Consider the following 10,678-nt stretch of genomic DNA (forward strand, 5'->3'; position numbering starts at 1 on the left):
AATATGTCGTTTAGACACAAAATTATAAAATTTAAACAGTTCATTTCTGTAAAAAATTCTTCTATTTATTATTCCCTTAGATAATACTTCTAAATTTGATCTATTATTAAGTCCCACCGCTTCGCGAAAAAAAGCTATTTCTCCGAATATTGTAGTTACTATTACATTAAAACATGTTATCAACTGTGCACCGCGAACCCCAACTTTTCTACCAAAAAAGCCAGATACTATAGACCCTAATAAAGGTAAAATGATTATACTTAAATACATTATATATAATCTTAATCAGTAAAAAGCGACCAGAATACCCAATCCTATAGCTGATTCTACACCTGCTACTGCTATAACGTAAATAGCAAAGGTTTGGCCAATTATACCGTCAATACTTAATAAACCTACCAATATTAGAAATGTTATAGACAAGAACATCATCTCTATCGAGATGAGCCTCAATATAATATTTTTTCTATTTAATACGAATCCTAAGATCCCTATTAAAAAAAGTATTAGTGTAATATTCATTGTATATTTATAAAAAATTCAAATTATTGTAAAAATTAATTTCGTCGCCGGAGCGGGTACACCAAGGCATATGAAAAAAAAGATGGAAACCTCAAGACTAAGATTAAATAAACTATCATTAATTTTAGCGAGTGAGATATACACCATCACTATATAATTTTGTGCGTCACCTATTGATTTATCTACTAATACTGAGAGAACATCTTCATTATGCGGACCAATTCTAGATGGAGCCCTTACTCTACGTATTGAATATTCGGATTTTACCTCTCTTTAAGCCAACCTCATTTATAAATATATTATTTTTTTTTTCTTTGACCCTCAAGGGTATTTACTATTTTATTTAATATATACGGTTTAGGGCCACCGTGACCCTCGGCTAAAATAGTCATTGAACAATCGTTAACCTCATCCATAAGGTACAATAGTTTGAATGAGGGGAACGCAATTAATATCAATATTACAGAAGGTGTAATAGTTCAGATTAATTCTATCAGTGTCTATACCTAAGTGCTTTCATACTTAATTGGACTATATATTACCATATATACTTATATATATGGTTCCACGTGTAGTCTCTAAAGATCCCGCTAAGGTATTAAATACTTTAAGGTTTCCTGCTGATAATCCATTGTACATCTTTTAGGGTTATCACTATTTAATATATATTTATTAACTTTATAGTACCTAAAAGCTTTAGGAGTTTCCAGCATATAGTGGAATTTTTCTCATAGTTTTTTTTTAAGTTTATTTTGGAGCCCCTCCAGTAAATTTATATCGGGCCCTAAATATTTGACCTGAATTTATGTACAGTCTTACAGTATTGCTACTAATTCCTAAAAATTTCGCAGCTCTTCTTATTGAAACAAAACTACCGATTAATTTAAATCCTTCTGAATCACATTTTTCATGTATGTAAACAAGATAACCTCTGCTAGCACTCATCTTTAATAGAGTTTCTTCAGAATGTTTTCTTCCTAAAGCTTTTTGTCTCATTAACTCTTTAGTTTCTTCACTATGAGTTTTACCATATAAAGGATTATTTTCATTAGCCTTTTTTAAACCCATCAATGCTTTAGTTTCTTCAGTATGAGTACGACCGTATCAAGCAGATTTTTCTTTAACATAAATTCCTTTTAAAGATTTACTAATTTTTTGTTTAGTCTCTTCAGTATGTTTACGACCTGAAGAACTACCTGCAATTTTTAAAGTATTGTACTTAGGATTTAATTTATAAAAATAATATTGTTCTCTTTCTGTTAGATTAGCTATATCACAATATTCTAAAATCTCTAATGAAAAATTCGAAAAATATTCTAGCATAGTTAGAGAAAAGTTGTCGCAGAAATTGATTCACATGATATTCTTCCCTTGTTCATTCCTCCTTTAATTGTTTTAATTGCCTCTAGACCTTCTGTTGTTAGATGACCTTTATTTTTCATAATTTCTATCACTTTAAGAAAATCTGTGTAATCAAAAGATTTTTTTCCGAGGATAAGATACTTATTAAAAAAGGGAAGAACTTTATCTTCTAAATCCTTAAATTTAGAAATAATTAAGTCAGCTGATTCTCTATTCTCATAAACCTTTCCACAACTCATATATTCAATTATGCAATTTATTAATTGTTTATCCCTTAAGTGTTGAGAAATAGTAAAAACTAATTTTACTTGAAATCCCGCTCGATAAGCAGATGAACGAGTTATATTTACTAAAAAGCAACCCTCCGCTGTTGTAAAACCAGCTAATCAAAAGGGATTAGGTACAGTAGGACATTCAATTAAAGGTCTAGAAACTGGTACAATATCTAAGAATTTGGTTTTTAGTTTATCTGACAGTCCTTTATTCATAGAAGCCCTTAGGGCTACTATTTTTAGAAATCCTTCTCTTTTTAAATGTTCTTTATTTTTAATTAACTTTACGCCCTCTTTAAATAAAATATAGTCTGCTCGTTTTTGAGATATTAAAGGATATTTATCAAAATGATTAGTAATTGCTTCTAATCCTTCCATAGAATTTATAACAAATTGCATAGCTTTACCTTTACTATGTGAATATACTTTACCTGCTCCTAATAATGGTTTAATTTGATGTAATAGAGCTTCATCTCTTTTATGGAGTCCTATTGAAAAAACCGCTTGAACTTTTCAACCTAAGTTAGTCTGAGAACTCTCATGGAAATTTAAAGAAAAACTACCCTCCCCATCTGTAAATCCAGTAAAGAATCAAGGGTTTAATGAACAATCTGGACATATATCTGAAGATATAAAATTACTACGGGTGTTTGTCGAATATATTCTAGAGGAAACCTTAAAGGGGTATTTAATTAAAGCTCTACTTATTACTAGAGTATCTCTATTCTTTAAATAACTAAAATTAAAATAATTCTTAAATCTTGCTGAGAGATCAGCTGATTGCCCAATATATATATCAGATGTTAATTTATTGGTCCATTTGTAAATACCAGATTTATTTTTATTATCTTTTATAATTGATTTTTTCATAGAATAAGCATCTTCGTAAAACTTTATGCTATTAACATGTGAAGAATGTGTTGTACTGTAAAAACGTATATAATGTAGCTCATTTAAAATATTAAGCTTAAAACACTTTTGAAAAGGCACATCATTACCATGATTTAAATATTTATGCGAAATAGCCGATTTAGTTGCAACATAATTTCTAATTATAGATAATAATATTCATGCTACAGCAAATAAAATCATAACTAAGTAATACATGATGTTGTCCAACTCCATTGATATAACTACCTTTTTTCTGAGAAATATAAAGTTTACAATTAGTGTATATAAGAAAAAAAAATTAATACTTTTACTATTTTTATAGTTCGTTAATTATTGCTACACAAAGCAGGAAAAATAAAGCAACGCTTCCTTATGAAATACTCCATTCTTACTTTGTAGGAGCAAACTATCGAAACATATTAAATTAACCTTAAATTACTAACATAAAGTAAATTCAGCGGCTCCTTATTACTTAGGATTAGACAATTTAAATTGTAACTAAATGTAAATCTATAGCAGTACGTATATTTTTTTCTTACGTTTTCAATTATCTAAATAAGGAAACGGCATTGGAAAGGTATAAACCCAGCTACTGCCTTAATTACAAAAAAAATTTTTGTAATTTTTTTTTGCGCGTAGCAGCGTAGCAGCGGAGCGATATCTTAAAGAATTCATTCTTGATTTGATCTCTTTTATTTTATTCAACCCCTCTTTAGTTAAATGAGCTTTACTTTTCATCAATTCAGCTATCTCTCTTCAATCTCTCAAGTCCTTAGCTTTATTACCTAACAGAGGGTATTTATCAAAAAAAGGGATTATAACTTCTAGAATATTTTTTAATTTAGAAACACGAAAACTAATACCCGATTTACCTGAAGGTTCAGTTCTCCCACATTCAAAATAATTTATAAACCTTTTTATAAGTAAAGTATCTCTTACATGTTGAGTGACTTGAAATCCTAATCTTATTTGATGTAACCCTTTAGCTGTATTCTCTTGTACAATTAAAAAAAAACAGCCCTCAGCCTCCGAAAATCCTGCTATTCAATTAGGATCAAAATCTTTAAATTCAATATCTAAAAATTTTTTTATATCCTTATCTAAGTTAGCAAGCGATAAGCTTACATCAGAAAAAGCATCTTTTAAAGTCTTAGACAGACCTTTATTTATTGATGCTTTTAAACTAACTAATTTAATTAGCCCCTCCTCTTTAAGATGATCTTTATTATCAATTATTTTAAAAGCTTCTTTAAAAAGAAAAAAATCCATTCTTTTCTTAGTTAGAAGGGGAAAGCACTCAATATGGTCAATAATTACTTTTATCTCTTCAATTGAACGAACTCTTCAGACAACTATGTCGTCTCTAACACTTAACCTACCAATACCTCCGAAAAAAGCTTTAATTAATTTCAATAGATCTTTATCTTTTACGCTTAAACCTATTGAAAAACTAAGTTCAACTGAATAACCTGTCTTACAACCTGAATTTTTTCTTATAGATAAATGAAAACAACCCTCGCCGTCGATATATCCTGTAACATAATAAGGATGTAAAGTTACAGTACTATTCTGAATATTATTCGTTTTATCTTCATTGATTGTTTTATATCACACCTAGGTAATATAAAATATTAGATATCAACTTTTATAGATTTCTAAATAACTATAATCAATGTAGTAACTTTAATTTTGAGTTACTTCTTTTAATAAGCTAATAGAAAGACTTAAAATTACACTACTTCATCTATGGATATAGCCCTGTATTAATAAGCAGTTAATTAAAATTTCTCTCAAAAACTGATTTCTCAGCGACTAGAGTACACCATACAGAGTTCAGCTTCTCTGAAGAACCGTCTACTCGTTGCTCTTTTGCAGATAAATTATCTGATTTAGATCCGCGATCACCCTTTACAGTTACCCTCTAGTGATATTACCATACCCTGAGTCATTAATCAGGCCGGATATAAAGTTTCCCTTACATATTTGGTTACTAAAGCTTTAGGGTTTCCCCGGAATTTGGCTCTTGTTCACAACAATTATCCGAATACCTATAAACTTTTCTTAAACTTATTTACCTATCGGTCTTTTCTAGTTTTTTACTCTTAGTTACAAATTAAGCAGTTAAACCTGGACCCTCAAAGATCCAAAAGAAAGAAGGGGTAGTTTAAAAGTTGTTATAGGAATTATAATTTTAAGTTACTTTAATATATTTGGCTGGTTTGGTTTAGCTGAGCTTGATTCAATAATACTATGAATATAACTATTATTTAATCACTTTCCTCACCGTCTCCAGGGAATACCCTGGAGACGGTGATACTTGATTGAATTTTTGATATTTCTTCTAATCCTTCTTCAGTTAAATGAGCCCTAGAGCTCATTTACGTAGCTACCCTTTTTCAATCTTAAAATCTTTACTTTTAGATCCCAAAAGAGGATACTTTTCAAAAAAGGAATTATAACCTCAGTTATATCAGAAAACTTATTAACAATAAAATTTACATAAGATCCCCTTGTTAACTCAAGTCTTCCACAATTAAAGAAAGTAGAAAATTTTTTTATAAGTATCTCTACTATGCTGAGTGACTTGGCAACCTATGATTACTTGATATTTTTTTTTAGTATTATTTTTAACAAGTTTTACAAAAAAAAAAAACCCTTACCTTCCGTAAACCCCACTATTCAATTTGGATCCAATTTATCTGGTAATGTTACTATAGAAATATTTCTACCCATAATATTAGAAAAAATCTGTTTTTAATATTTCAGGTAAACCTTTATTCATAGAAGCTCTAATAGAAATAATCTTAATAAACCCCTCAAGGCTTAAATGTTCTTTGTTTTTAATTAACTCGACCGCTTCTTTGAAAAGTAAATAATCAGCTAATTTTTTTGTAATTAAGGGGTATAAATCAAAATGCTTTATAATAATATCTAAATCTTTAATTGACAAAACTCTAAATCGTACAATATCCTTTTTCACTTTTAAAACCCCTAAAATGCTTGAATTTTTCTTAATAATTCTTCATCTTTCTTATGTAAAATTATAGAAAATCCTGGGTTCACATAGTAGCCTATTTTATATTTACTGTTTTTACCTATAGCAAGATGAAAACAAGCTTCACCGTCCGAAAAACCAGTTACATATAATGGATGTAACTCCAAATTAGATTTTTCAACATTATCCATATATTTATTTAATACTATAAAGGGTAGTTGCGCACACAAACTAAACTTTCATCATCACCATTATCCTTATTATAAAAAGATAATAGTAATTAATAATATTAAATCAAGATCAATAAATAATAAACTCTTATTGTATACTTCGCGTTTTTATGGTATAAATTCAAAAAATACGTAGGTTTATATAAAACTATATTTAGTAAACATCTTTTGAATTCTTTTTCCCACCCAGTTTATTATAACATTGATTTTTAGGGTAAATAGTAGACGTTTTACTCCCCATATAGTAAACCTTTTACATTCAGAGTTTTATATAATATTTCACTTAAAAAAACTGATTTCTCAGCGACTAGAGTACACCTTACAGCATTGAAGACAAACCGAAAAACCATCTACTCGTTGCTCTTTTACATATAAAACATTATCTGATTTAGATCCGCGATAGTCCATTTTCGAAATGAAATATTATTTTTCTATCTCTAGTGATATTACCATATCTATAGTGATTAGCTAAGCCAGAGATAAGTTTACCAAATCTCCTTGGTTACTAGAGCTTTAAGAGGTCCCCGGAATTTGGCTCTTTTTTTTTGCACGATAATGATGTGGTCATGCAATTCGATCAGCCCCTCACACTGGGGGGTAGCACTATCTTGAAAATATATACCCCAGGGAGTTGGTACATCAAAATTTAAATTAAGAAGAATTTTTAATAGTAACATAAAAAAAAAATCTATAAAAAATCTCTATATCCCGCCAAGAATAATCTTGACTAAACAAATACGTAAATATAATACACTTAAATAAAAATACAGAGTTAAAGATAAACGAAATTTAAGATATTTTTAGATTATATTAAATTATTATAATTTTTTTAGATTAAAACAAATTAGTATAATAAGCTAAAGGATAACGACGTGTTACTTTCAGAAGATTTTTATGCGGAGCTGCGGAGCACTAAATGCCTGAATTAATTCATGTTTATACACTTCAGCTAATATTAGACTATCCCTAACACGCATTTTTAAATTGTAAACTCTAAAGTGTCACCTATACTCTAATAAGAACATTGAATAATTCACTAATTGAATTATCATATATAGCTCCACGCATTTAAGCATGCAACAACTATTTGCTGCGCAAGCTAGGAAATAATTACCAAAAAGTATATCTAAGGAAACATTACACATATTATCCTTTTTTATTATATTTTTGTGTATCCTTATCCGGAGGATAAGGATAGGAGCTGCGGGACGGTATTCATTAGTTAATCTCTATATTTATTTATCAGTGTCCGTGTCCTTTTTTAGCCCTTCGTTCGCTAGCGAGCGAACTGGCTGCGAAGCAGTAAAAGACTAAAGAGTAAAAACCGGTGCTTTGCCTGGACACGTACACAACGTATAACAATTCCCCGACTCCGTTGCTTAATTATATAACATTACCCACCCTGCGGCTCAGACCCCCTTGGGTGCTACGCGCCCCGCGGGCTAGTTTTTGTTTTGAAAAAAAGCAGTTTTATTTTTTTTTTTAACCTAGCCCCGCCTAAGGGGTCTGACCCGACGGGCCCTTTGGGCCCTAGGGCTAGAGTTTATAATATAACACCAGATAAGCAAATATAAACAAGTAGGCATAAAAATAAAAGTTTTCATCCTATTAATTTCAGTATATTTTAATATGAAACTAATGTATTTTTAATACTATAGTACATCTATCTCTATACGGCGCGTTAATACCTTTTATAGTAGAGATACCTACGAGATAGTGATTTTATGTCTGAGTTAATAGCACTTGCTGCCTTACGAATTGATTCATAAGAAGTATTGAGTTAGTCTCAAGATCAGTGATATATACTTCAATACCTGGCTTAGGTAGTTTTGTTCTTTTAAACGCAACTGTTCTAAGAAAAGCTAGAGATTCCTTATTGTGTTTTTACCATAAAAACTCTTGTTAACTCCCTTACGAGACTCATTAATAAAATTATTAACTACTTCACTGTAGTTCTACCTAAATAAATGTACACGGTTTTCTATACTTTCTGGTCTAGGCTCATAACCACTAGAGTACCCTGCTAACTTTAACTGGGTATATTATGGGTTTAGTAAATCAATTCACTATTCTTCACATTTTATAAGATTATCTGAAGTTGTATATTCGAGTATAACACAGAAAAAATTAACCCCCTCCTTTGGAGAGCACGCGACCCCCCCCCCCCCCCCCCCCCGCCGCTACGCACCCCCTATTTAGAAAGAGCTTTAACGATATACACACTAACACGAGCAATATCGCCTGAGATAAGGAAGTAATAACTTAATCTAAGATATAAAGGTACCCCTCAGCGAAGCAGCGAAGCTGCGAAGCACCCCACTACCAATAAAAAATTTTACATTTACATATTAATTCAACAGCAGACTCCTACTTTCCCGTTGGTATATGGACAAAGAAGTTAACGAGATTACTAAGGATTCTCATAAGTTAAAGGCCTAATATACAAATAGATGAAAGAGAGACATCAGTACCTTCAGGTTGCGACACAATACCGTAAGAACTCTTATTACGAGTTCTTTTCTATACCACTTTTAGAGCTAAACAATGTTGGCGGTTTGTTTGGTTATGTTTTACATAAACGATGCTAATAGATATGAGAATTTATGCTCCGCAAGAAAAATTATAATTATATGAAGATATGCGCTCTTTCTTCGTTTGAATTTAACACCTCTTATTCGTTTGAAGTAACACCTCAGTAACAATACAATTATGAGAAATTAAGCAACATACAATACTAAAAAATGCCATCGTCAATGCAAATAAACCCGATTATATATGATTCCCTCCGAAGGACTCCTCACCCTCATATTATAACTCTATGGTTTTTTTTTAATATTACACTTACACTCTCTATTAACAAATGTCAAAATTTAAATTAGAGTTTAGACATCACTGAAGATGTCTATGAGAAATATATTAACTGATTTGAGAAATATTTCTTTATGATAACTACTTTCATGAACTGACTTAAATCATAGATAGTTTAATAGATATTATTTTCAATAATTCTTCGTATCCCTCGCTTACGCAGCACACGCTTCATTAAATTATCAAGATTAGTGTGGGCTTCGCCCACACTAAAATTACTAAAGCAAAATTTAACAAACCGTATTTTGAAATAGCTCTCAAGATATAAACGCTAGAACGTGATTTTAAATATCATGGTTGGTAATAATCACTAATTCTTTTGTAAAGAATACTACCACTACCTACATAAATATTCTTGTCAATTTTATTAATTCACGCATATATTCCTGATTTACCTTCATTATCCTTTCGAATCTGTGCGAAGCACTCGTTGGTCTACAGGATTGTCATATTTAATTAAAGCACTTTCAAAAAACCAGGGGTTTAGAACTAAATAAACGACGGCAAGACTGAACTACGTTGCGGTTAGAAAATATTAATGGCCTACTTAAAATAAAACTTGAAGATTCTATATTTTGAACGGTAGCGGCCTCACTTTTGCGCAAATAAATACCCCGTGCAGTCAAATTTAAAGCCCACTCAACATTAGCGGAGCGTACCACTACTCACCTCCGCCCAGTTTTAACAGTTAAAAAATAAACCTCAAGCATTCCCGAAATTAAGCAACATATAATAATAAAAATGCCATCCAAGCAAGGATCTCTCTATCTATGTTTTTTCTTCCGAGCTTGCTCCCTAGCTGAGCGTACCCTGATGGGGTACAGGAGCAAGCTCCCTTTAAAGAAAGATTGTAACTTAGATACTAGGCGATCTTTTCCATAAATTATGTAATTGTATTAATTTATACCTGGTATATTAAAAAGTATATAAGGTCAGTTCTTACAAACCGGGTTAGACTATATCTTAAGCCTTAATTATTAAAGCCGACTCCCATCTAGTCGTTGAACTGCATACCTAGCATTTAATTGACTAGATACTTGGCTGCGGATTACCCATTTTTTATACCTATATATTAAGTGATTTTACCATACCGCTAGTCATTACCTGCGCCCTATATTTATCTTTTTATAGTTGGTTACTTAATCTTTAGGGTGTCCCCGCAATTTGAGAATCTTGCCTGAATATCTATTATGTTTATTATATATATACAGACTAGCTTAGGTTTTTCTAAACTTTTATTAACATTTAGAGGCTCCTAAAACCTCCTATGGATTAATGAAAACAGTCCAATCGCTTCAACAAGAGCAAAACCTAATACAGCATATGAAAATAATTGTGCTCTTAATGAAGGATTTCTTGCTACACCCACTATTAACGCACCAAAAACGATTCCAATACCAATCCCTGCTCCAGTTAATCCTGTAGTAGCTAAACCTGTACCTATTATTTTTGCAACTTGTATCATATTTCTCTTCTGATATTAACTCATTATCATTAATATAAAATAATATAAACATTTGTTTTATAGTGGAGCGTCG

At 30.9% G+C, this 10,678-nt stretch overlaps 3 protein-coding genes across 3 annotated transcripts; all 3 read right to left on the reverse strand.

Annotated features, from left to right (window-relative positions):
* Positions 1–1,158: 1,158 nt before the first annotated feature.
* On the reverse strand, positions 1,159–2,958 carry GGS23DRAFT_591658 (uncharacterized protein). Its single transcript, XM_051517764.1, has one exon. The coding sequence runs from the start codon at positions 1,588–1,590 to the stop codon at positions 1,270–1,272; it is 321 nt and encodes a 106-aa protein (XP_051366892.1). The 5' UTR covers positions 1,591–2,958; the 3' UTR covers positions 1,159–1,269.
* A 3,637-nt stretch (positions 2,959–6,595) lies between these two features.
* On the reverse strand, positions 6,596–7,104 carry GGS23DRAFT_591659 (uncharacterized protein). Its single transcript, XM_051517765.1, has one exon. It carries the CDS (start codon positions 6,947–6,949, stop codon positions 6,758–6,760), a length of 192 nt encoding a protein of 63 aa, XP_051366893.1. The 5' UTR covers positions 6,950–7,104; the 3' UTR covers positions 6,596–6,757.
* A 3,291-nt stretch (positions 7,105–10,395) lies between these two features.
* GGS23DRAFT_608425 (ATP synthase subunit 9, mitochondrial) lies at positions 10,396–10,605 on the reverse strand (the record flags this gene model as incomplete). Its single annotated transcript, XM_051520205.1, has 1 exon — positions 10,396–10,605. One exon carries the CDS (start codon positions 10,603–10,605, stop codon positions 10,396–10,398), a length of 210 nt encoding a protein of 69 aa, XP_051366894.1.
* Positions 10,606–10,678: the final 73 nt, after the last annotated feature.

This window comes from Durotheca rogersii, assembly GCF_024521655.1.
Source record: "Durotheca rogersii strain YMJ 92031201 chromosome Unknown GGS23scaffold_141, whole genome shotgun sequence".
Classification (NCBI taxonomy): domain Eukaryota; kingdom Fungi; phylum Ascomycota; class Sordariomycetes; order Xylariales; family Xylariaceae; genus Durotheca; species Durotheca rogersii.

Bases quoted from the DNA above. Each gene is read 5' to 3' on its own strand.
- GGS23DRAFT_591658 (XM_051517764.1), bottom strand. From the start codon at position 1,590: ATGGGTTTAAAAAAGGCTAATGAAAATAATCCTTTATATGGTAAAACT.
- GGS23DRAFT_591659 (XM_051517765.1), bottom strand. From the start codon at position 6,949: ATGTTACTATTAAAAATTCTTCTTAATTTAAATTTTGATGTACCAACT.